Source organism: Balaenoptera physalus (assembly GCF_965194825.1).
Source record: "Balaenoptera physalus genome assembly, chromosome: 10".
Classification (NCBI taxonomy): Eukaryota; Metazoa; Chordata; class Mammalia; order Artiodactyla; family Balaenopteridae; genus Balaenoptera; species Balaenoptera physalus.
Window position 1 is genome coordinate 8,449,782 of NC_138889.1, and position 27,039 is coordinate 8,476,820.

General features: G+C 50.8%; 1 protein-coding gene across 2 annotated transcripts in view; it reads right to left on the bottom strand.

The window, feature by feature from the left end:
• DCPS (decapping enzyme, scavenger) overlaps positions 1 to 26,131 on the bottom strand; it is a 35,845-nt gene extending 9,714 nt beyond the window's left edge. Inside the window, exons 1-3 of one of the 2 annotated variants that reach the window (XM_082477292.1) lie at positions 25,781 to 26,131; positions 24,203 to 24,377; positions 3,171 to 3,316 (exon numbers count right to left, since the gene is read on the bottom strand). In XM_082477292.1, coding sequence (XP_082333418.1) covers positions 3,171 to 3,316; positions 24,203 to 24,377; positions 25,781 to 25,981 — 522 coding nt within the window. In that variant the 5' untranslated portion in view covers positions 25,982 to 26,131. The remainder of the gene's footprint in view (positions 1 to 3,170; positions 3,317 to 24,202; positions 24,378 to 25,780) is intronic. The other variant, XM_082477291.1, reaches the window with a different exon arrangement.
• Positions 26,132 to 27,039: the final 908 nt, after the last annotated feature.

The following is a 27,039-nucleotide window of genomic DNA, read 5'->3' on the forward strand; positions in this document are numbered from 1 at the left end:
CGCACCTGGCACGACTTCTTCCCTGCAGGTGACACTGGCAACTGACCCAGGAGCCCCTCTCCCCGAGCCCCCTCTTCACTATCCTCCTGCTCTTTTCTGCAGGCCCCTCTCCTCCAGCCGCCCCTCCCCTGCCTGTGTCTCAGCCCCACACTCTCCCGTCCTCCCTGGAACGGCTACCTGTGTGGGCAACGGCGGCCACCACTCTGGCGCCTTTTCTGTGCTGGAAATGGCAGCAGGCACATGATATGTGGCACGGCTCTCAACTTCCACTGGGACCCCAGGAGGGAGGTGCCGTCGGTCACATTTTCCAGACAAGGAAACCGGGACTCAGAAATGAAGGGTGAGGTCGCGAGGCTCTGGGGTGGCAGGACTAGAGTCCAAACCCTGGGCTGACGCAGAAGCCCTTATCGGATGGCTCACAAATCAGTCTCTAAGGCTCCAGATCCAGACACCCCACCGCATTTTTTTTTTACTGGGAAATTACAAGCACCTCAAATTTGAGCAGCCGAATAGGGTAGATGGCTTAGAGCACAGACGCTGGGGCCAGACCGCCTGGCTTTGAAGCCCGTCTCCAAAGGCCTGTTGTGAAGATACGATGCCTGTAAAAGGCTTAGGACATTCGCTGTTCTCAGTCACCCCGTGAGTTCCAAGAAGTGCCAAACTAACTCACCGTCCTCCACGTAAACCACTCCGCTGCCCACGCCCCCGTGCTGGCTAACGATCCGACTCTGTACCATTCGTCGCCCAAGCTACCCCTGGACCCACCCCTGGACCCACCCCAGGCCCTTCCCTCACTGCTCCAAATCCCCCACGTCTAAGCCTTATCTCTTCATCGCGAGGGAAGCTCCCCGCTGCCTCTGCCCTGGTTCAGTCCTCCTCCTTCTTCTACTCTCACCACTTCCAAATGATTCTTTAAATCTGATCACGTTACCCACATGCTCAAAACCTTTAACAGGACGCTCATCGCTATGGCAATCGTCCACAAATCTGACGATCATTAGAACAAAAAGATTTTTTTAAATGCAGATTTCCCAGCTCTACTCCCAGCTCCATTCTGACTCAGTAGATATGGAGGAGGGCCCTGTGCTCTGTATTTTAAAAAATCTAACCAGGCCATCCTGACAATCAGCAAGGTGTGGGAACTCCTGGTCTCCTGGACAAAGTGCACAAGCCTCTTTCTGGCCCCCACCTGCCTTCTCCTGCCCGTTCCCGAAATGCATCAAATGGGTCCAGCCCTCTGTGCCCCTAAACTTGCTCTGCCCTCTGCCTGGAGTGCCCTGTCTGCCTCTTCCAGTTGGCAAACTTCTCTTTGTCCTTTAAGACCCAACTGGAGGATCCTCTCCCCTGTGAAGCCCCCCACTGTCTGGGCTGATCACCCCCCCTCTGTGTCGATACTGTACCTCGTGTATAGAGCACCAAAGTGCTCATCCCATTATACTGCAGTTACCAGGTTGCATGCCTATCTTCCTTACAAGACTGTGGGGATATTATCAGTGTTTATCTTGGTGACCCTCCAGAGCCTAGCACAGGGCCTGGTACATAGGGGATGCTCAATAAATATAATGACTATAGCCAATTAAGCTGAGTGCTTGTAAACTTGCTAGAAACAGCCGAGAAAGAATACATGGGGAATTCCCTGGCAGTCCAGTGGTTAGGACTCGGCGCTTTCACTGCTGTGTGCCTGGGTTCGATCCCTGGTTGGGGTACTAAGATCTCACAAGCCACGCGGTGCGGCCAAAAAAAACAAGAATACATGAATGCTCATGTCAAGCAGAAGTTGGTAGAGCAGAGGGGTTATTATTTCCCAAGAGGATCTGCATAACGGTCTGTAAGAAGGTATGTATACGACTCATACCAGCTGTGTTAAGGGCTTCCTCTCTTGAATCCCATATATGTACAACCAGTGCAGCAGAACACACATTCCAGGACATCCCCCTGCGATCTTAGACACTGTCTAGGAAGATGGAGACATATTTCCCTTCTACTTAGAAGACAGAGCAAGTGCTGGGACTTCTTTAAAAAAAGGAAAAAAATCAAGCCACTGTGAGCTAGAGGAGCCTTGTGCAAATACTGTGCAGGGGACCACGGCTAACAGCTGGGTCGGGTCTTCCCCAGGGGACCCCCCTGCAGGCCCTGTCAACCTCCTGTCCTTCCGCCTCCCAGGCACAATCCACCCCCCGGGACCCCACACACAGGACACCCTCCCTCCTCCGGGACAAATGGCTGTGAGCTTCCCATACTAGGACGTCCCACACCACCGTAGCCTGAATCTTGGGTGGAGTACGTAGAGATGCTCAGAGAGAACAGGGGTGAGTGATAAAGAGACAGAGAACGGGAAAACACCTCATCTATCACATTATCTCTGAGCATGCACGTGGGACCAATTCCAGGCAGAGGCTCTGGCTGGCGCTGGGCACAGACCCAAGGAGAAGTCGGATGTCTTAGCGAAATGGCCTCGCATCTGGCCCAGTTGCTGAAGACACTTTGAAGATGCCCCCAACCCACAGACATCGCCCTGGGAGAAGAGGCCCCGCACCAACCCCCGAGCCTGCCCCCTGCAATGGATGCAGGGGAGCGAGGGAAGGGGGTTTCTACCCTGTGACTCAACTCCTGGAGGCTGGTTTGCTGTGGGTGAAACCAGGGATAAGAATCTGGATGAGGAGGCCTAACCAGCACCCGTCTTTACCGTTCACAGACCCCCAGCCAGGGCAAGTCATTCTGAGACCGTATCAAGGCTACTGTAGAGTACTTAGAAATTCTTTCCACGAACTGGACTGCCCTGAGATCCCAGAGTGCCTCGGCGGCGTGCCCAAGACCGGTGTCAATTCCCTTATCAACGAAGGTGACTATCCTCTATGAAACCGCGACTGCCTCGGCCCAGCACGTTCTGTGCCCTCTATCCTGCTTATTCTTCTCCACAGCACTCACAATCTCACGTTTTGTGTGGTTACTTATATATTCACGCGCTGTCTGACGCCTGAACAAGGAGGTAAGCTCCATGAAGGCAGGGGCGCCGCTGTACTCTCTGCTTGCTGTGTCCCATGGCCTGTGCTGTGGGAGAGCGCTGGCCCCTGGTACCACCTCGACAGGTGCTTGAGAAGATACACTGGCCGCGGGGACAGCACTCCGAGTCTGACCCGGGGGGCTGGCCCAGGCCGTGGCGGCCGTACCTGGACGCTGAGGCTCTGGGACTCCAGGTGCGGTAAGGTGACGTTCCTGTAGTCATCGCCCGTCTCCCGGACCAGGCGGAGGTCCCGGTGCAGGTACTTCTGCAGGTGTTTCTCTGTGGCGGGGTAAACCACGGTTGTCTTCACGTCTGCAATGACACAACACAGCCCGGGCCACAGTCAGCCACCCTCTCCACCCAGCCCTGCCACACTCTGGCCCTGACAGGCACCGCGGAAAGGATGGGCCCAGTCCCTCTCTGATTCCCCAGTGAAGGGAGCCAAAGACTAAGAAGTTATGTTCACCCATAACCCACTCCCATGAGGTGCCTCGTGCCATTAAATTCATGACCTGAACCACACTCGGAATCTGGAAAACGTACGGTTTTCACTGATGGGTCACTAAGCCCCTCATCACCCTTAACCCTAGCCCTTCCCTCTTATTTTCTAGGCACAGGAATGAAACGTTTCTTGACTCTTCTCACATAGCAAACGTCCAGGTGTGGGGCTTTCTGGACCCAAAGCTGAAAGTCTGATTTAAAGCCAGGGACTTCCCTGGCGGTCCAGTGGTTAAGACTCCACGCCTCCACCGCAGGGGGCACGGGTTCGATCCCTGGTCAGGGAACTAAGATCCCACATGCTGCGCAGAGCGGCCAAAAAAAAAAAAAGCCAAGCAGCCTCCTTAACACAGGGCAGTGCAGCACAACAGTGGTTGAAGGTGCAGACTCTGGGGCTGGACCATCAGAGTTCAAGTCCTGGCTCTGCCTGCTCCTCGCTTGGGACCCCTGCCCCGGTCCAGGTGTTTACCCTGCCTGTGCCCCTACTTCCCCATCCGTCAGCTGAGGGTAATAATAGCTCTTACGTCATAGGGTTGGGAGCATTAGCAAGTTAATGCCTGTGGAGCTCTTCAAACAACAAGGTCTGGCACATAATAAATACTGGCTATTTTCAACCCAGGGTGACTCAGTCTTGACTTTGGCACCATCAACATTTCCACCTAGATAATTCTTTGCTGTGGGGCTGTCCTGTGCATTGCAGGCTGTTTAGCAGCATTGCAGGTTTCTACCGGGATGCTAGTTAAACCCTCTCTCCAGTTGTGACAACCATAAATGCCTCCAGACGTTGCCAAGTGCCCCTGGGGGATAAAACTGCCCCCAGTTGAGAACCACTGTTTCCATCACAAGGAAACCTGGTAGTGTTCCTAAAGAGACTCTAAGCTAGGGTCCTAGTAAAACACCACTCGGTTTTGGTTAAGTCCTTTTTCCTGTTTCTCTTAACATCTGCTACAACAGCTTCAACATAGATCTTAAAAGCAGGATCTTAAAAGCAACATAGATCTTAAAAGCAACATCAGTTGGGATGTTCCTCAAAGGACCCAAGTCCTCCCTGACTCTAGATTCAGATGTGCTCTCCCAGAGAGGTCCCTGAGAGGAGCAGCCCAGCCTGGGCATTGGACACTCCAGGAAATTCTCAGACTCGCCTGCATACCCACCTAAGAACTACCGACCTAGGTCTGAGGACATAGGCGATTGTCATGCTCATTTCACAGGTGGGTGAAGAGTTCACAGGGATTCCAGACTCCTCCGACACCACGCTGTGGGATGGGGCAGAGGCAGGACTGGAACCATGGCTCCCATCTGACCTGGAACGGGAGGCACAAAAGTCTCCTCGCAATCCTCTGGGCACTTCTCACTCCCACCACCCTCTAACGGCCCAGGGTCACAGGCCAGAGGTCAAAGGGCAAGCACACCAAGCTCTCAGGAGACAGGAGACTGCCTGAAATAGAGGGAATGTCAGCACCTTGGCCCTTGCAGTGCAGCCTGGTGGGGAAGGACGAGATTCTGGCACCCATTGGCCTGGGTTCAAATCCTGGCTGGGTAACCTTGGGCATGTGAGAAGCCAGTGAGCGGCAGGTGGGAAGCCTCTAGAAGCTGCCCTCCACCTGCAGCCCCATGGAAAAGTGCTCCTCCAATGCTGCCTCTTACTCTCCTTGTGTCGCCTGGGCGGGGCAGGCGGAGAAAGGCGCTCCCTCCGGGTGGGGAGACGGGCCGGGACGACCTGGAGAAGAGCCCAGCCCCACTGGCAACGCACACGCAGCCCTGGGCTTCCGGCCTGGGGCCCCCTGGCCGCTCCAGACCGGAAAGCCACGGGGCCTATGGGCACGCCCGCCTGCCAAGGCCGGCCAGAGACTGCCCCCGCCGCAGAGCCCTGGGAACCGGCCCCTCCTGCCCTCCCCCCAGCAGCGGGGAAAAATAAAAAGGCACTTTCCAACTGCTCACTTTCTGCCGTCCTGCTTCCCTTCCCGAGACCCGCCTGCCTGGAGGAGGCACACCTTGCTGCACTCTGAGGCCCACCAGAGCCAGTCACTCCTCGCCCGGCCTCGGGCAGAGCCGTGCTGCTGGCATCAGGGTGGGGACGGCCCCTCCAGTCTCGCCCAGGCCCCCCCTCCGAGCCCACTGACCGCCACGCCCCCCCGGGCCGTCTCTGCCCCAGCCACAGCGACCTCCTTACACTCCCCACCGACTCCCATCTCTAGGCCTCACACCTGCCCCCCTGTCTCATTCACTCAGGCCTCCGGCCAAAGGCCAGCTCCTCAGAGCTCCCAGACGGCCCCGACCAGAGAGGCACCTCTTACCTCCCCACGCCCTGCCTCCTTCACCCCTCACCGCCTGACGGCAGAGGACAAATTTATTGTCTGATTCCCCCATTAGACGGACTTCCCTGGAGGACAGGGATTTCTGTCTACCTTAAAATTTTGTTTTATCATTTTATCCCCAGCACCTGGAAGAGCGCCTGGTATACGGCAGGTACTCAACAAATACTGAACAAATGAAAAAATGAATCTGGCCTTTTTAGACTTTAAACCCAGGAAGAGCATTTCTTGTCCCAAATGGAATAAAACCTCTCCGGAAAAAAAAAAAAAAAAAAAAAAAAGAGTCAATATATTTCCCAATGCTGACTTTCTCACTGGAAGCCAAAAGCAAAGTCTGGTGTTTATCCAAATGACCTGCAACTGAGCTTCACGAGGAATCTGGGCAAGAGTCAATGCCCGATATATGCTCAAACCATCGGGTGAAAATATGTTGAGGAACAGGACATGCACTCAGGGCCTCAAAAACATCTCCTCAGAGATTACTTATTAATTACAGAGGCGGACACGAAGTGACTGGGGTGAACACCACTCCCCGTGGGATGAACTGACAGCCTGGGCCTCCGGGGCTGTGCCGTGGTGCGCCCGACGAAACGCATAACCCGCATCCGATCGCGAGGCGACATCATCCTCCCAAACCCAGGGACGCTCTCCGGAACAAGTGGCTTCAAGCTCTGCCCAAGCGTCAAAGTTAGGGCTGAGGGACTGCTCCCGATTACAGGACACTAGGGCCTGGGCTGGATCCTGGACGGGGGCAGGACCGGGGTGTGCGGGAGTTTCCTGCTTGAAAGATGGTACTGAAACACTGGCAAGATTTAATAACGGTCTCCACATCACATAATGGCTTTGTATAAATGGGGAAGCTCCCAAAATTGATCATTTTACTCTGGTTCCTAGGAGACAGACACCGACGTGCTTAGCACTGAGGGGCTACCACGTCTGCAACTTACTTTTCAATAACAGAGCGAATAGTAACAAAATATTATTATATGTGTATGTGGAGAGAGAAAAAGGAAACGTGGCCAGATGTTAACAAGAGGTGAAGGGCTTTTTAAGGGAGTTCTTTGTACTATTCTTACAGCTCTTCTGTAAGGCTGAAAATTTTTTTCAAAATATAAAGTTAAATAAAACGGTGTCGGTACTCTCTAGACCCTGGGCGCTAACTGGCAGCGGAGGTACCAGGCACTGTCCTAAGCCCTGCATGCGTATGAACCCACTCACTCCCCACAGCCAGTGTGGGACGGGTATGACTTTGGTCCCCGTGTCACACACGAGGAAGCTGAGGCTCAGGGCCGGGCTTCCAGCCTCAGCACCACGTGCCAGCCGTGCAGGCCAGCAGACGTGGCTTCACCCCTCCGCCCGGCGCCCTCTCTGCCAACCCCAGTTTAGCAAGTTGACTTAAGGGGCCACCTGACCAGGATGAGAAGTACCTGGAACCTCCCAGCCCAGAAGCTTCTCCCCATAGCTAGAGAAGCAACAAGGAACTTCCTGACCCTGCCCTCGTGCTGGCATTCTTAAAAAAATCAACTCCAAAACCAACAGCTCAAAAATGTTCACAATCTATTGAGAGCATCCTTGACACTCCTTACAAGGGCTTCCTGTCCGTCATGCTCTTTCAAACTTTGTTTTTATTTTTAGTTTAAGGTGTGTTTGCACATAGGTTAAAAGTCAAACGAAGCTTGTTTTAAAATATTTTCTGCTCCTTTCTGAGCACCAGTTTCAACTCTTCTGGCCATTTCCTTGGTTTCGTACTTCCACAGTTCCAAATTACAAACATTTTTATAACTTGTTCCACCTTGATTTTTCAGTTTTATTATTTATTAAGCTCCCGTTATGGAAGATAAGGATTTAGCTTTTTTACCAACTCTATACCAGAAGAGCGTGAGTATGCATGTGTGTGCGCGTGTGCACACATGCTCCTTCTACCCCATCCTCACAACACAACCAGATCACGATTTTGGATAAATCAGCACACACGCTCCTTCTACCCCATCCTCACAACACAACCAGATCACGATTTTGGATAAATCAGTACACACGCTCCTTTACCCCATCCTCACAACACAACCAGATCACGATTTTGGATAAATCTGTACACACGCTCCTTCTACCCCATCCTCACAACACAACCAGATCACAATTTTGGATAAATCAGTGCTCAACATCAATACCATTATGATGATGTAAATGCTGTCTACTGCTGAATAGTACACTATGGCTATTTTCCCTTTTCAGCACAATTTTTGGTATACAGAGTTAGTATTTACTTTTTTGTTTTCTTTTCTATAAACTTGTCACTAATTCATCCCCACATCCACTTCCCTTTTTATAAAAATCTCCTCTTGATGTTACAACTCATCAGGCACAAGAGCAACAGTGTGTTCACGGAGCCTGTGACCTGCTTCTGCAGGTGCCCCGTGCAGGGCTGTGGCCTGGGAGCTCCGAGCACTGCCCTCGCCCCCTCTCCTGTGCTGGGTACCTTGTTTCCCAGATCCATTATCTTCCTCTTTCACATGTATGTCCTCATTTTACTGAAGCAGTGCTTCTCAAGCTTTAGTGTGCATCAGAACCACCTGACTCAGGACGCCTGGGGTGCGGTCCAAGAATCTGCATTTCTAACAAGTCCCCAGATGCAGCTGCTGCCGCCGGGCCAAGGACCATACATCAAGAACCACGGCACTGGGCTTCCCTGGTGGCGCAGTGGTTAAGAATCTGCCTGTCAATGCAGGGGACACGGGTTCGAGCCCTGGTCCGGGAAGATCCCACAGGCCACGGAGCAACTAAGCCCGTGCACCACAACTACTGAGCCTGTGCTCTAGAGCCCATGAGCCACAACTACTGAGCCCACGCGCCTCAGCTACTGAAGCCCGCGGGCTCTAGAGCCGGTGCTCCGCAACAAGAGAAGCCCACGCACCGCAACAAAGAGTAGCCCCCTCTCGCCGCAACTAGAGAAAGCCTGCGCGCAGCAACGAAGACCCAACACAGCCAAAAATAATAAATAACGAAATTAAAAAAAAAAAAAGAAACACGGCACTAAAGTACAAACTCAAGATGCGTCCAGAGATATGGTGCAAGGGAGATACATTTAGAGACTTGAAACATTTGAAAATGTCTTTATTCTACTGTTGCACTTAATCAAGCGCTTGGTTAAAGAATTCTAGGATGGATAGCAACGACCCTCCAAGTCTGAAAGCACTGTTCTGTGACCTTCTAGACTGCAGTGCTAAGAAGTCTGAGGTCATTCTGATCCCCAAACCTTTGTACCGACCTGTTTTTTCCTCGCTGTCCCCCCGTGTCCTGATTGTATTGATGGGTCTTGGAGCGGGTTTACTTTCATCCATCGAGCTGGGTAAGTGTCAGGCCCTTTCAATCTTGAAAATCATGTTCTTCAGTCCTGGGACTCATTTCTTTGATTATTTTCTTCCCCATTTTCTCTGCCCTTTCTTTCTGGAACACTATTTGCATATTTAACTTCTTTGATTCATCTTGTAGTTTTCTTTTCTCTCCCATTTTCCAGCTCTATGTCTTTCTGCTCTACTTTTCAGGAATTTTTCTTCATCTTCTCTTCTGTTTTCATTTCTGCTGCATTTTAAAAAATATTTATTTATTTATTTATTTACTTGGCTGCCGTGAGGTCTTAGTTGCGGTACACGGGATCTTTAGTTGTGGCACGCGGGCTCTTAGTTGAGGCATGCAGGAACTAGTTCCCTGACCAGGGATCAAACCCGGGCCCCCTGCATTAGGAGCATGGAGTCTTACCCGCTGGACCACCAGGGAAGTCCCATTTCTGCTGTATTTTTAATTTATAAGAGCATTAAAAAAAACTTCCTTATTGATAGTATCTTGTTCTTTTGCTTTCTATATACCATAATTTCTCTCTGAGATTAATGACAGTCTTTGAAAATTCCTTCTCCCTGCGTAGTCTCTGTCTCCTCCAAGTCTCTGTCTTTTCCTTCCTTCCTTTTCCTTGTCCTTTCTTTTTTAACTGAGGCATTACTCCAAAGTCTGCCACCTGGTTTGTCCGCTCACTCGTATGTAAGAGGAGAGCACTAAGTCGCTGGCGGGAAGCTTGCAGACACACAGGCGCTCACCTGGAGCCTCATTTTAGGATCATCAGGCTATTCCTTTGCGTGATGGAGCCCTCAAGAACTTAAGTCTTTTCTCTTGGGCGGGTCAGATTCCCCACATGATTCTTCCAGTTTCATATGTGGAGGTAGGAACCTGGCAGGCAGCATTCTGAGCGATGAGGAAGAGAAGCAGGTGGGTGGAGGGAAGGTGGCCAGGGGTCATCTCAACACTAAATGTGCTGACTTCCACTTAACCTTCTACGTTTTGGTACCATCACCCCACCCTCACCGGCACCTAGAATCTCTAGACCCATCTCTGGAAGGAGCAGTTACCAGTCCTGTGAAGCGGGAAAGGGGATTTCGGCAGCCGTGGCTCAGGTTTCCCCTCTCAGACCTGCCATGTCAGTTCCTCCTCCTCCCTTCGCTTCCTCGGTTTGTCTCCTCTCCCTCTAGTCTTTATGGGTTAATTTTATTTAAAGGTAATTCCTTTCATGCCATTTTTCGTGAGGGTTTTAAAGGAAGCAGGTGGGCACTTGAACTGTCCCCTTTTAACTGGAAGCCCAGGTCCCTGTCCTTCTGTCTCCCTTCTAATGCTTTATTTTTCTTCTTAGCCATTTACTGACTCTTGACCTATTTGTCATTTATGGTTCCTCTCCTCCAACTGGACATCAGCTCCTTGAGAGCAAAGACTCTGTTTTGTACACTGGGTGTACTGTGCCTGAAACAGCAGCTGACACATATTGGGCCCTCACAATACAGTCTACAGAACAGAATATATGCCACTTTACTGATAAAAAAGTGTGTGCATGTACAACTGCATACACATAAGCACACACAGAAAAAAGTCCGAAATTCAGGACATATTCCAAGATGGGATGTTATGTCTGGGCAGTGGAGATGTGTGTAATTGTAATTTTTAAAATTAGTTTTTTTGGGTATTCATTATATTTTCTAAAACAAATATGGATCACTTCATGACAAATATATTAAAAACAGAAAAATAAGCCACCCCTTAAAACTGAAGCCCAGGGAGGTTAGTAAGTTACCCAAGGTCATACAGCTAGTAAGTGGTGGAGCTGAGATTGAACCTAAGAAGTCTGACTCCTCTATGCAACAGTGCTTTCCCTGCTACAGGGCCATCCTCTTCCAGGCCTTCTCCTAAGAAACCTGTGCTGCAGCCACTTTCTCCAAAAAGCAGCCCTATCAGATAGGAGAGACACGATTAGTTCCAACCCCTCCTGGAGACACGTAAACAGCAGTCAGCAAAACCAAAGAGCTCAGTGAGGTGCCAGAGCGATTGGAGCTGCAGACTGGGAGGTCCGGGAGGACGTCAGAGCGAGAGCCCAACAACGTGATGCTCGCTGCTCGCTGCATGGCCCCTGGGAGCGCAGGGAAGCAGAAGCACGCTCCCCTCAGCGCCGGGGGCCTGTCTGAGGAGCGGCCCCAGGGGGTCCGCTGAAGCCAGGTGCTGGGCTGGAACAGGCTCTGGAGGGGAGCACGGAGGGATGAAGACGAGCCCGCGGACAACAGGGAACGATGGCTGCTTCGACTTCTGTGGGTGGTACCAACCGCCCTGCCGCCCACCCACGGTGACAGTGCCGGATGGTGGGGAAGGAGGCCCGGGGCGGGGCGGTCGCCGCCCTTGTGGGGCTCAGGGCAGCAGCTGTTTCTCTACAGGGGTGCCGTGGCAGCGGGAATGGCCACACCGACACACCCCAGGTGACAGCAGCCGTGTCCACACCCGCGCCCTCTCCCCGCAGCCCGAGGGGCAGGCTGGTGTGCCCATGGCCAGCACACAGCTCCGTCAGGACCCTTAATTAGGGTCTCCTGAACATCCTTCTCCAACAAATAAAACCAACCCTGTCCCCCACCCAGACACGAAAGCCCAACTGCTTTCAGAGGCAGGGCTACAGACAGGAAAGAGCAGCTGCCTTTCTTGCTCTCTGCCAGAGCTAGCTTAGCCAAATCCCCAGGAAAATGCTGTTGCCCATGAAACATGAAAATGCAAACCACAGACAGTCTGCTCTCCTTCCCACACACATGTTCAAACAAGCCTGCCTTCCAGCGCTGCTGCTGACTTCTCCCCAGTGAGGTCATCGCTGCGGCCCAGCCCGTGGCTCCTGCTCTCCCGCCATTATCAGGAGCTGCTTTCAACTTATTTGACCCAGATGTGCAGGCTCAGGGGAGCAGGGGAGAAGCAAGAGGAAAGCGGGAGCGGCTGCGAGGCCCACCCCGCCCTCCGTCCACAGGAGCCAAGCAGACACCCGGGTGATGGGCTGCCAGACCCAGGCTGGCAGGGCACCCCATCAGAGCACTCCTAGAGAAGGTTGGCAAGGGGAGAGGCTGGTGGGGGGTCTCCCGGGACTTGCGTTTTCTTTCCTCCTCTTGGGGACCTCCCCCGGCCAGACAACACCCTCTGCAGCCCTGGTGTCATAGAGACCAGAGAGCAGGCCGGAGGCTGGAAGAGGAGGCCCGGGGCGGGGCGTCCATTGTCCCACGCTGCAGGACGCTGAAAGTACTCAAGTGAGGCCTGAAAAGACCTCCAGATCAAGGATAAACTGGGCTGAAGGGTGTGGTCGATATCCTACTGGAAAGCAGCTTCAACCGCCCCACAGCAAACCTCCAAACAGCTAATTACCTGTCTCAACGAAAGCACAGAGATGCCACTGGAGACACAGGAGAGGCAGATGCCGATTTTAGCAAGACCCTGGCTCCGGCAGGCTCCTCCCCGCCCCCTCCTCTCCTTGGTCCTCCGAGGCCCGGGAGGGTCAGGAGAGGGTCTGACAGGACCTGACGGCCCAGCCACAAATTCAGTGACTCTGCATGCAGCCCCAGGGGTTACATCCTTTAGGGATGGGAACTGCTGTGGCAGGACGGCTGCAGGGCGCACAGCACTCCAGAGTTGCATCTGAACAGAAGGATGAGAGCAGATATCTAACGAGATAATGGAGCTGCCATCGACAGTCCTGGCGAGACCCTAACCCCACACGCGGGAAGAAACTGTTCTGGGGCCCAGTGGACCTGACTCTTAAAAGCTGTTAGACTGAACACTCAGGAGTCCCAGAAGACGGCCTCAATCTCAACTTCTGTCTAAAGGCATCTCCTTACTTCACTCTGAAAGAAGCAGAGGTGCCAAGTCTCAGGGCATCCTGCGTGCGCTGGCGCGAAGCGAGAAGGTGGAGGGCACAGGACACCCCGCCTCCGGGGAGCCAGGACTACAGGAATGCCAGGCCTTCGCTCATGGAGAAGCACGGATCAGAACCAGGCCGCCCAGGCTGAAGTGGGACCAGCTAACGCAAGGGTAATCCGCCCTCGCCCACTGGTCCTGAGCAAGCTGACTTTCTGCTGACTCGAGCCTTAAGACTGCCACAGAGTCTTGGTGCCTTGCCCCATCTGAGAGAGTGAGAGAGACAGTGGTGGCCACACTTCAGGAGCTCAGGATCTAGCCACTTCTAAACAGGCTCTGAACGCAGTGGCTTTTCCCAGCCTCGCGGAAGCCACAAGTCTAAACAGAGAACTGAAGAGAGGCTTCTGCTCCCAGCCGGTGAAGGAGGAGATGGGGGCACGGAGGAGGCCGCACCCGAGGGCGCTCGGAGCGGAGCTGGCAGAGGAGGGCAAGCGAGGCCCGTCAGACAGCTGAGAGGAAGGCAGAACCCAGATTCTGGGACAAGAAGTTTGCTCTGGTGGTGGGGACCTTTCCATCCTGAAGTTTCTGCTTGTTGTTATTCCACTGTCCCTCTAAGCCCCAGAGAGGGCCCTGGCTTGCTGGTGTCAGAAGCTCTGAAGCTCCCAGGGAGAAAGGTAGACAGAAATCTGCCATCCTTAGGTGGCCTCTGCTGATGAAGAGAGACCCCTGTGGGCTGGCTCGCCTTTCCCCTGCCCCATTAAAGGAGCCCCATTCCAAAGCCCAGCTAGCTGAGGCCACTCCGCAGCTCTGTCCACACCACTGTCCTCACCGGGAACCACCTTCTGCCTTCCCGTCTCCACGTGTGGGAGGAGCTCACTGTGCAGGGCCCAGCATCACGCCTCCACGGCCACACGCTCTTGACCAGTACCTCCCAGGTATGTCTCTGCAGCTAAGTGTAAATCTCCAGAGTTTGGGGTCTGCATAGTTGGGGGTACGCAGTACTTGCTGATGAACTGACAAGCCCCGTACAATGAGGGTCATTCAGGCTGTGAAGTAAGGACACAGCCAGAGGCCCCCGTCCAGGCTCATCTTCTGGTCTGCTTCTTTGTTTGGTTTGTTTGGGGGTGAGATTAACATCCTAAAAAATCTCTAACAGAGCATCACATGATTATACTCTCAAGTAATCCAGAGGTCTAACCCCTAATCCTTTTCATTGACGTAAACACCAATAATAGTTCGGTGCTCATTATTCCAGTCTCTTCTTGAATTAATTTACATATACATGAACACACGTACATAGAGGTCTATTTTTTAAGCACAAGAGGGATGAGTCTTGAGGGGTTATCTGTGACCTCAGAGATCTCCCACGACAGACCACACCGACCTCCTTCCTCCTTTGTAACAATCGCGTTGTAGCCTAGGCTGCGTACGTACCACACCTATTAACCCTTCTCACACACACAGGGTCACTTAGGTTGGTTTTGGTTTTATTTTTCATTTTTTCTATCACAAACGATGCTGCAGTGGACATTCTGGCCCCTCTTTGTGACGTGTATGAGTGACTGTCTAAGTCAGACACCTAGAAGTAGAAACGCTAGGTCAGAGGGACACAGGTTTCAATATCTTATGGATCTGGCCATGTCTGACACCCCACCCACTGTGCATGAGCACCTAGGACTCGCTCTGTGCAAGGGAGTTTGGGAGAAACGAGGTGTCTGTCTCAGCTCACCAACACTGGCTCCATCTGGCCATGGCCTCAATGGGGGTAACTTCTCTATGGCCTAAGCTCCCTACACCTACAGAGCCCCACCCGGCATATTGAGACATATGGGGAAGGTCCCCATCTCCTATTTAATAGTGACTCTCAGGCCGTTTCAAAAACCCACTGCGATGGCAGTAATGACGTACAAATGGGAACAAACCCGTAACAGTGACGGGAACAAGAACAGGGAGGCAGCAGAGAATGAGAGACTGCAATTCATTTTCCGAAGTTAGGAAGCGGAAGGTAGGATGTGAGTGGATGAGACCACACTGAAGGAAGCTGCAGCCTGGAGCATCCAATGGGCTACAGGGAGGTGACTGCCAGCCTCACCACAGGAACCAGAAGAGGATGTGGGCTCTAAACAAGCAGGGACAGAGGACAGGACGGGAAACGACGCTGGAGACTAGGACCAGCTAAAGGCCCCCTCTAGAGAAGAGCTGTACCAATTGGCTCCATCCATTGCCTACCTTCATCCTAGGGGCAGGCACTTAATGCAGATGAAAACAGAGGAATGTGCCCCAAAGATATTAACCCTTGGGCTGGAGCAGGGGTAGGAAAACTCTTCTCAGTTTTCTTTCCTTTTTTTTTTTTTAAACAACTCTTGAAAAATGTAAAAGCCATTCTTATCTCATGGGCCATACCAAAGGAAGCAGGCCAGATATGGCCCATGAGCTATGGTGGACGAGAGAGCATGCTGGCTCCAGAGCACACACTGGTCAAGCCGCACACTCAGGCAAGGCCAGACGGCCGACAAGCCCCACGTCCCGTCTGCACAGCACCGGGCAGCTACCCACCCAAGAGGGGCCTATTGTGGAAACAGACCTACCGATCAGCTCACTAGACTATCAGCCTGGTTCTTCATTTTTAAATACAAATGAAGCGGGACTTCCCTGGCAGTCCAGTGGTTAGGACTCTGTGTTTTTGCTGCGGAGGGCCCGGGTTCGATTCCTGGTCGGGGAACTAAGATCCCACAAGCCACATGGTACGGCCAAAAAAACTTTTTTTAATAAAATAAATACAAATGAACTAACATTCACCAGACACTGAGGGAGAAACAGCAGCCTGAAAAAGAATGACCAAAATAAACAACCAGAACCAGATCCCAGAGGAAACGGGGTCATTTAAGGGTCAGGAGATAATTTTTAAAACAATTCTAATTAGTGTGTCAGAGAAAGTCAACCCAACTTGGCCTCTGTGAAGCAAGAGCAAGACGCTATGAAAATGAAATCATCAGAGGACCAGAAGAAAGGAGATTAAAATGGTGGCTCCCAATGAAAACCTTCACTCGGAGGTCTGGAGGGCAACGTCAAGACCATCTACCACCTACAGAAAGAAAAGACACGGATGGGAAAAGGAAGAGAACAGAAACAGCACACGGGATTGAAACCGTGCACCTCAGATTGGGACCTGAACCCACGTGGCCGTGACTCGAACCCCGCCAAAACCCACGGTCTTCCAACTGAGATCACACACCTGGTCTCAGGACTTAATGAAGTTTAGGTTCTTGATGTCTCATTGCAGAAAGAATTCAGTGAGAGACAAAGCGATAGGTAGGAAGTGGATTTACTTAGCGAGAAACACTCCACAGACAGAGTGTGGGCCATCCTAGAAGGTGAGAAAGGCACCAGGGCATGGGGGTTGTCAGTTTTTATAGGGGTGGGTAATTTCATAGGCTAATGAGTGGGAGGAGTATTCCAGCTATTTAGGGAAGGGGCGGGGATTTCCAGGAATGGGGCCACTGCCCACTTTTTGATCCTTATGGTTGGTCTCGGAACTGTCATGTTGCCTGTAGGTATGTCATTTAACTTGCTGATGTGTTACAGTGAGTGTATACTGAGGCTCAAGGTCTAATGGAAGTTGACTTGTCCACGATCTTGGACCCATTTGGTTCTAATCAGTTTATGTCATGTCCTTGGGCTATATCATTCTTTCAAAGGCTGTGCCCTGCCCCCTTCCCTCCTGTTTCAGGACCTATCTAGGAAGTCTAACAACTAATAGGATTTCCAGTAAGAGGAAATAAAGGAAACAGAGAGAAGGAAATTATCAAAGAAATAATAGAAAAAATATTCAGAGTGAAAGGCTAACATAAGACTTTAAATTGAAAGGGTCCAAAAGTACCCAGCGGAATGAATGAAAAAAAAAAAAATCCAACCTAGACACAGCATTACAAAACCCCACTACACTAAAGATAGAAGACATCTTATATGCTTCCAGAGAGGAAACTAACAGAGCAAACAAATGACAACAAAAAGCAAAGTTAGCTACAGAGAAATGAGAATTAAACTGGCATTGGATATCTTATTAGCAACAATGCTTTATTTAAGTCAAGAGATCAATGCCTTTAATATTCGGAGGGGAAATAAATTTAAATTCTGTATTCAGTCAAATCATAAATTAAAAGTGAGGGCAGGGACTTCCCTGGTGGTTCACTGGTTAGGACTCCTCACTCTCACTGCCAAGGGCCTCGGTTCTACCCCTGGTTGGGGAACTAAGATCCCACAAGCCACGTGGTGTGGCCAAAAAAAAAAAAAAAAGTGAGGGCAAAACAAAAGATTCAAAGTTTTCCTCTCATTTATTCTTTCTGAGGAAGTACTTAAGAATGTACTTCAGCTAAACAAGAGTAAAACAAGAAAGAAAAAGACACAGCATCCAGAAGACAGTGGATCTAACCCAGAAAGAAGCTGTGGAAGGGAAGTCTGTTGAGAGCTCAAAGCACGCCTCAAGAATCAGCTCTCCAGATTGGAGCGAAAAGAGAAGAACATTTTGGAAACAATGTTTCCAGAAGGAAGGAAGGAGATACATAGCAAATTATTGAAGTAAATGACTAGGTAATTTCAGAGTACAGGGCCTCCTCACCTTATGATGAGGTTACATGCAGATAAACCCATCCTAAGTCAAAAACGCATTTACTACACCTAACCTACACCATACCTCAGTCTAGCCTACCCCGAACGCGCTCAGAACACTAACATTAGCCTACAGCTGGGCACCACCATCTAACACAAAGCCTATTTTATAATAAAGTGCCGCTATCTCACGTAATTGAATACTGTACTGAACGTGAAAAACAGAATAGCTGTCTGGGTACAGAATGGTTGTAAGTGGTTTGCCCTCGTGATCTCAGGGCTGCCTGGGAGCTGTGAAATACAAGTACAGTACAGCTGACAGGGAAGCTGGGGGACAGCAAAGGACAGAAGAGGTGCTGGGAAGGGAAGGCCGGAGGCTTCTCACCGATACTCGCCCCCCAGCAGAGTGATACAACCTAGAGTACACGGAATAAGGACTAAAGATTTTGATATATTTAGGCTTCCAAAGGCAATTAAGAAAAAAACCCTGGAAATAATAATATAAACATCAAAAATTGGGAGGAGGAGGGAGGGAGGGTGAGGAAAATGTAAAGGAGCTAAGACTTTCATCTTCCACTGTGGGAAACTGATAATGTCAAAATTGATAAATCAAGAAAGAGGTGTATAAGCATATTACTCAGTTAAGTGTCTAGAAGAAATCACCAGAAGCACTAACCCCAGAAACTGTCTTAATGGTAGTTACTTCTGGAAGGCAGAACCAGGGTGGGTCAGAGTGGTACCAGAGCCTGTCTCTACCCAGATAAGCCTCCGTGCTATTTGATTATTTGACCGTGTGACTGCATGACTTTGATAAATGCCCCAGCCTACCCCAGACACTCTTATTCAGTGGGTCCAGACTCTGTATTCAAGAAAGCTCCTCAAGCAATTCTGATGACTGACCTCTGCATCCCATTCAGAGCTGAGAAATGATGATTTTATGACCTCATCTGATACCGAAGCCCCCTGAGGTAGGCTAGTCAGCTACTCGATTCCTCATTTCTCATTCAGAGAAACTAAGTCTCAGAGCAATTCCGTGATGTGGCCCTGAGCCTGGGGTACTTCTCGTGTTGGATGATGCTGGCGCCCTTCCCCACCCTGCTCTGGTGCTCTCCTGGCCGAGACCTGTCTGGCAAGGCTTCCCCTGCTGGTCACGGTTCAAACTGCACTTGTCCTTCAGCTCAGCTGTGCCGGGAGGGCTGCGGAGGACACCCGAGGGGACGGGGTGAGAGGCCTGTGCCAGTCTGTGCTGGAGCAGAGCCACGGAGCCTGGTACCGGCACTGTCCTCCAGTCGTTGGAGGAGGCCACATGCCACCCTCCTCTGCCCGCTGGCACTGTCCCGAGTGGGCACCGCACAGCACAGGGCTCCCTCGTCCGCAGAAGGCAGAACAGAAACAAAAGTCTGCTAGTGCCCCAGACCCAAAGGAAGGCAGGAGGCCTTAATCAAACACTTTTACTTGCAGCAACAGTGACTAGAAACCAAACTTGAGAATGAGGGCAGAGCCCTATAATGCAGCTGGGAAATATTCTTAGTTCTTCCAAGGACTTGCCAGTTTTTCTTAATTTTTAATTGGGAAATATACTGTAAATATTAAATGTGTGTCTGTGTATATATATAACACACATATATATGTATATATATATATATACACACACACATTTTACACACACACATATATACACATATACATATGCATATGTACATAAATATAAAATATATACTGTTTAAAGACCTAAAATTAAAGACCCTCCATGCATGGAGCACGCGGCCCAGGAAACAAATATTACCCGAAGTCTCTGCCCTGCCCCGCCAGGGATAATCATTTGTTGAATTAGGGATTAATCATTTCTTTTTTTTTGTCTTCCTAGTTTTATGAGGCATGAATGCATCCACAAGCAGTGTATTGTTTAGTTCTGCTTGTTTTTCAACGTGATCTAATCGGAATCAAGGAATCACACAGTATTTTATGTCTTGCTTTTCCGGCTCTATGTGTGTAGAGCCTTCCTTCCTGGCGTGTGTAGCTGGGTGGAGAAGTAGTCCAGTGCAGGATTTACTTACCTACTCTTATTGTTAGTTGTTATCTGGACTGTTTCTAGTTTTTTCTATGCTGCCAGAAAAACTCTTATGGGAGTGGCTGGCCTTTTAAAATGCCCCTCCTCAAGAGCCCCAGGTTTTGCCTCTGTACAGAATACCGGGCCTGTAGCTAGAGTTCTGGGAGTTCCCTGCACCCACGAGAAGATGGGATTCCCAGGGTCCCTTTGCTCCCTGGCGCAGCCTTACTCACACACAGAAGCCGTCTGCTTTGAACCTGAGACTCCCCACCCCTGCTCTAACAGCAGGGAGAACAACAGCCTTTTTAGAGGCAGTCTGGATTTCTGAGTCACACCGCTCTGCCTACTATCTGCCCCTTCTTCCCCGGGTAAGAGAACAGAGTTCCCAATGAAAGGGCTCCACTGATGGGCCACAGGCGTGAAAGCGTGAGAGCTGGAGCAGGAGGGGGCCTGGCTCTGCCCCGCCATCTGGCCCACAAGGTCCTCACATTTGCCACATGGCTACAGGGGGAACAAAGGAAACCGGACCGTGGTCAGGGCCAGGCATGTTTCCCTCTGTTACATATACTGTTCCATTTAAGGCTCATATAATTTTAAAGGTGGAAAAACAACAACAAAAGATGACTAACACTTTTGAGTACACACCATATGCCACTGTGCTAATAAGTGCTTTAGATACCTTATCCCAGTGGGTCATAACCCATGACAGTGGTGAGGAAATTAATTTAGGAGGTTAAGACCAGCATCTAAACAAAAGGAAACAGACAAGACTGGAATGAAGATGAGAATACTAGAGCGTGTCCCATAACGTAAGGGTAAGTACTGTTTTGTGAATTCTTTCTGTACCTTATATTCACATATATTTATCTATCTGCACTGGGTCACAATGTAAACTCTATCTATATCTCTCACTGTGGATAGAGGCTAAAAAATCTTAAAACACCCTTTCTTGTCTCATTTATTTCCACCCTGACGTAGGTTCAGTTACTAACCTAATTTAACAAGAAAATAACTGCAGCCACTTCCTCAGCCTCATCTGGGTCACACAGCTCCGTCACCAACCACCCACCAGGCTCCCGCTGCTCTCCGTTTCCCTTTCCTCCCCCAGAACACGTGCTGCAGCCTCAGCCCAGGGCATCCTCCCCGCCCCTCTCACCAGCTCTTTGCACAGCTGGTTCCTTTCCATCCTTCAGGCCTCAGCTTGGGGGTCATGTCCACAGAGCCCTGGTCCCCAGCCCGAGCAGCCCCTCTCCTGTTCACGGCCGTGTCGATGTGTCTCCTTGTTGCCGTCTGCCTTCCCCACTACGACCCCAAAGGAGGTAACGTCTGATGCCCTCGCCTGTGTGTACCTGGCAGCAGGCACTTCCTAATTGGTTGGTTGAATACAGACATTCAAGTTCTCACAACTGGTAAATGGCAAAGCCAGGATCCCAGCCGGAGGAGCCCGGATCCCTTGACCCCTGCACTGTATATGAAAACTACGAAACAGCACCAGTAAGTGTTAGCACTTGGCTGGGTCGGACTCCAACGCCCGTGCTCTATTAGGTCAACGGGGTAGGGGGGTCAAGAGGGCCTCGCTGAACAGCCTTTTGTGGTCAGCTGAGAACTTGGAAGGGGTAAGTGAGGAGACAGCAAAACCTCAGGCTAGAAGAGAAGAAGTCTGCCAAAGAATAGAGAAATACCAGAAGAAGTCATCAGAGCAGCCAGCTTAGAAATGAGCTGGTGACTGGGACTGGAGAGGCGGGGCCGAGAAGCCTGAGGACCAAGGCCAAAGGGATACTTTGGCCGTGCTGCCACCTCGTGGCTGTGGAATGCTTGGCCCACAGGAAAAAAAAGAGAGGTGGGCTGGCCTGTGGGTTCATTCTTCAGGGGTCATTTACTGAACACCTGATGTTGGCCTGGCTGCTGGGGCCTGGAAATGAGTCTGACACGGCTCCAACGTCCAAGGACCGCTGTTCCCTACATCCGGGCAGTGACCCAACCCTGAGAGGTTTACTTCCCCCTTTTCACAGTAGCTTGTGGGGTGCACCCTCCCCGAAACAAGACTGAGAGGGCAGAGATGGTCTCTCATTCATCTCTGAAGCTCCAGCACCCAGCACAGGGCCCAGCACATCAGAACAGTCATAGTGGCTACAATTTAATATGTGCTAAGTGCTTCTAAAGACAGCTCATCAGTTCTCACATTTTACCTGAGGCACCTATGAGACCACCAAATGGAGATGTCAAGTCAGTGTTTATTTCAGTATGAGCCTGGGGTTCTTGGAGAGGTCAGAAATGGAGAAATAAATGTGAACATCACCCACAGATGTGTTCAAAGACCAGGACCTCTCAACGACTTTCGTGTGCATGTGACTCACCTGGGGTTTTTGCTAAAATGCATATTCTGATTGTGCGGTCTGGAGCGGGCTCTGAGAGTCTGCATTTCCAGCAAGCTCTCAGGTGACACCAACGTTGCTGGTCCACAGACCACACTCTGAGTGAGTGGGAAAAATCTGGAACAGAAGTTGACAAACCATGGCCAGAAGGTCAAATCCAGCCTATGGCCTGTTTCCCTACATCCAGCAAGATAAGAGCAGTACTTTTATTTTTAAGAAGGTTAAAAAAGAAAAGAATATGTGACAGAGACCATTAGTGGCTCACAAAGCCTAATATATTTATCTCTGGTCCTTGACAGAAAAGGTCTGCCAACCCCTGATCTGGCATGTCATCCAGGGACAGGACGCACAGCGAAACGAGAGAGGGATGAGGGTGGAGCCCTGAGCCAGACTGTTATGACTTCCAAGTTGCCGTGCCTAGTTTCAGTAGGAAAAATAAGAGTATAATGCACTGTTTGTGCGCTTATGCTTAAAGACAGTGAGCCCTGGAAAAGATGAGCTAAAGCCTGAGGCTCCCAGGTGGGAGTGTGCTGCACTGGGGAAGAGGTGTAGACATCTTCGGGGCTGAATGGGGACAAACACCTGTCATCTTGATAATCCACTGCCTCTTTCAGCGCTTATCCTGGAAAAAAACGACAAAAACAGAAAGGCGGGGCAACAGCCACCAGCAACTGTGTGCAGCACCACAGAAGTACATGTGCTGAAAAAAATAATACGAAAAGGGAGTTCTACAAGGTTGCTCTGTGGAGCAAAACCTTCTGAATTTTGGATGAGGGTGGGGAGGGTGGAGAGAGAAAAGGGTAAGGCAAGGGCAAGGGGTGCAGCAGAATAACGGCCCCAGAGCCTGTAGTTTGGGGGCTGCCCCATGTCGTGTTTGACTACAGTGTTTGGCTACTGTCATGCTTCTGCCACGCTGTGTTGACGACTATGTCTGCTTAAATGTCAGCGCCTGAGAAAGCAAATACAGCCGTCCATTTCCGTCAACGGGAACCGATCAATCTGGCCCTCTTTCAACAAAGGACCGGGCTCTTTTGCTTCCAGCCGTGAAAAGTTTGCTTGTCTCACATTAAGCATTCACATATATTTCCGAAGGACAACAAGAGAACCCTTTCTCGGGGGTGCAGAAAAGACTAAGTCTACCCAAAAGACCGTGGCAGGATATCTGTAAAGCCAAACTGTTCTTAAATGCTGGAGGGCAAATAAAGACAGAAGGATATTATAAAACTGTCCTGGGCTGCAAAGTACATCCCAGAATTTCCTGGTTGGAAGGAACCTTCAAGGTCAACCAGGCTGCCTCATGCTTCCCACAAAGCTGTCTCCTGAATCTAACCGTCTAAAGGAGAAAAGCTCACATCACGTCTGGCTTTAGGCATGGAATATTCTTCTTCTTCCTCTTCTTAATAAATTAAAAAATACTTGTGATCAAAACCAAATCACTGCCTTTTAACCCACAAACTCCTGCCCTTCTCAAGTCCTTCCTCAATCACACTGTCTCTCCCCTAGAAAGTGAGTTCCTTCAGGGAACTAACTGATCTTGCGGCACCCAGCACACTACTCATTCCACAGCCGCGTGGTGAGCAAGTCCTCGGTCGACTAAAGATCTCAGTTTTTCTGCCACCTTTTTGCTGTGTGATCTTAGACAACTTCCTTAACCTTCCCAAACTGCATTTTCCTCACCTGTAAAGTCCTATCACAATAGGGCTACTTTGAAGACTAAACAGAATGACACATGTAGAATACTTAGAACGGTGGCTAGCACAACAGTAAGGGTTTAATAAGTGCTGACAATCATTATTATTCAATTAGTAGATGAAACCGTTCTGTCCTATGAATCACACTACCACCCCAAAACACATCACACCAGAACTGGGTTTCTCAGCCTCGGCACCATTGCCATTTCTTTGCTGTGGAGGCCCACCCTGTGTTTTGTAGGACATCTAGCAGCATCTCTGGTCTCCGCCTTGTAGGTACCAGCAGCACCCCACCTCCCCAGGTCTGACAACCAAAAATGTCTTCAGAGATTGCTAAATGTCCCCTTCTTCCTCCATAAGGAACTACTGCACTAGAATATGCAAATCAGTTGTGGAGTGGTCACCACACCCCCTGATTCCCCACCATCCCACTCTCCCCACAGGCAGCCACCCCCACCCCACGTGCTCACCACTCAGTTGCCGTGGAGGGAACAGGTGATAGGTGCTGTAGATATCATTGGAGAACTGCAGCTGGAGCTCAGGGCTGCCCTTCAGGAGCTGGGCAACGTGGTCCACCTGAAATGGTGTCTTCTCCAGGATCACAATGGCATCCTCTCCGTCCCCATCCCCAGAAGCCTCATTAACCTGTGGGTGAGACACCATCAGTGGGCCCAGGGGCAGAACCACAGGTGAGGTCTGGAGAGCAAAGGTAAAAGATGTAAAAGCTCCCAGGGCCTCTGCAATCCCAACACTTGGGATTTCCTTCCCTGCAGTCTTCCCTCTGGGGAAGTCTAGCCGATGGCGCCCATGTTTCTTCTCCCAGAGAAGGCATCACATCAACCCAAATCCTTGTGGCAGCTCTCACATCCTCCTTCTAAAAGATGCAAAGCTTCTCAGCTGTCTTCTATTTTAGGCTCACAAGGCCTCTGTCAAATTCTCCCCATTTTACAGATGAAGAAACTGAGGTCCAGAAAAGACTGTTTGCCCAAAATCACACGAATAGTCAATGTTGAAACAGAAACCAGAATCTGGGTATCCCAACAGGATTCTAGGTCGAAGGTTCTCATGGCTAAAATCTTCAGCAGGTGCTGCAGACTGAAGACAGGTAGGGCTGAGAGAACCAGACAGAACCTTGTAAAAAACAAGTTGCAGGGACCTCCCTGTCAGTCCAGTGGTTAAGACTCCGCGCTTACAATGCAGGGGGCGTGGGTTCAATCCCTGGTCTGGGAACTAGGATCCAGCACCGCCAAAAAACAGAGAGAGACACAGAGAGGCATGGAAGCCTCGGCCAGGTCCCCCTGATGCTGTCAAAAGTGAGAGCTCCTGCCAGGAGTTCTGGAGAACCCTTGGGCAGCGTCCTCACTAGTTCTTGAGGTGGTCTCCAGTCTCTCCTCAGCCCCTGCTGGAAAGCTGAGCGCATGGCATTAGAGGCAGCGGTGTCTGCCTACCTGAAGATACTCTGCTCTCCTGAAGACCAAGGATGGTAACTTTCATCACTACGTCCCCTGCACCCAGCTCAGTGCTGGCCTGTCAGCGCGTGATATGTGGAACTGAATCACCAATTTAATAAAGAACTGAATCACCAATTTAATAAACTGTCTCCTCGGTTGGGGCTGGAGTTCTGTATAGCAAGGATCAGACCTCCCACATTCTCTCTGTCCCTACCTGGATGAGCAAGACCGTCCAGAACTTGCTGGGTTCCTAGCATCTTACAGGTTTAATGAATGACTGATGAATGCTTAGAGACTTCAACATGTGATTTTGAATCGGCAATACACTCTACAAATGTTAGTTTTTTCTAGTAAAAGAGGAATTAGGAAAATTAGCCCTACGCGTGTTAATTCCCTTAATTTCACAGGTAGTCTTGCCTCCTCCACGAACTAACCCCCCTGCATTTTAGTGCACTCTGCCTTCCCCGCTCCCCCCCCGAGGAATGCGCTTGGTATTTTCCGAAGAATCTAAAAAAAAAAAAAAAAAAAAATCCGCCTCCGAGGCGACGATTGGGTCACTCCTTCCCGCATCCCCTCCCCAGGGCTGCCTAATGGTACCTTCCCGTGTAGGAAAATGATTTTGTCCCGCGCAGACTCCCTCAGCACTTTTTTCACTCTAAAGCCGGAGAAAGGTAAGCGGACAGGGGCAGAGGTACCATTCCCAACGCCTGCTTCCTTCCCCTCTGTGCTGGGCACCTCCGCCTCCTCGGCATCCAGTTCGCGCTTTCTCTTGTTGGGCTGCAGCGCTGTGTCCGCCATGCTGCCCGGCGGGAGGTGTGCGCCTGCGCGAACCCGGCCGCGGCCCCGCCCCTCCGGACCGCCTCCTCCCACCTCTGCCAAGGAGCGGTGACTACAACTCCCGACGTGGTCCGCGCCGGAGTCCGCATCCCTTCCGGCCCTAGGGAGCCTCGGACCGCTGATCCCTGGGATCCGCCCGGAACGAGCGTTTTAATTCAAGTTACCTCCCCTTGGTCCCCTGGTGCTAGCCGGCCCGAGTGGAGGCCGGTGCTGAGGGCAGCGAGAAGGCAACAAGGCCCTAAAGAGGCGGGCTAGAGAGGCTGCAGGGGAGAGGGCTGCCCCAGCCAGCCAGGGGCAGGAGCCAAAAGACGCCGTTTGGACTCTGAATGCTTTGACACTTTGGTTGAATGCACATTTTAATCAGAATTACACCCACATTGATTAGAGTGGAAGGGATGTTTCGGAAATAAATCTGTTGAGCCAATCTGTTTCTTGGTCAATTTGTTTTTAGAGAGAGCCCTTAAATCATTTCCAGTTTTCACCCGTTTTCATTTTTACAGAAATGTTCATCATGTTCAGTTCTCAGTACTTTTTGCTGAAAAGAAAGGTACGTGAACAGGGACTGAAATACATTTGTAAAACCTCCAGCCTGGAGGCTCCTGCCCTTCTGTATCCACATTACTAAACCGAGCTTGTGTCTGCTCCCCCCAGCCCGCCAGTCTACCCACCCTGGGTTGCGGTGAAGGAAAGTAGCAAGGCTCTCAAGGTAGGGCCAAGCAAGGAGAGTGGGCAGCTTATGCTCAAAAGACTTGAACTCCCTGATGACTTTCAGGGATGCGATTTTAAAGACAAGATGAGGGAGAGGGTCGCGGGGTGCCTGATCAGCTCCTGGACTTCTTCTGATTGGCTGGTGGTGATGTAACTAGGTGGTATTTCTGGAGTCAACATCAACCTTCTAGTTCCAGCGAGGCTGGGAGTCTACGCAGTTATGGTCAGCATGTGGTTTGCAGTTAACTTGTTCCACCTGGTGGGGGCTTCAGTCTCTGAACAATAACTCAGGGATATGGCTCAGGATATTA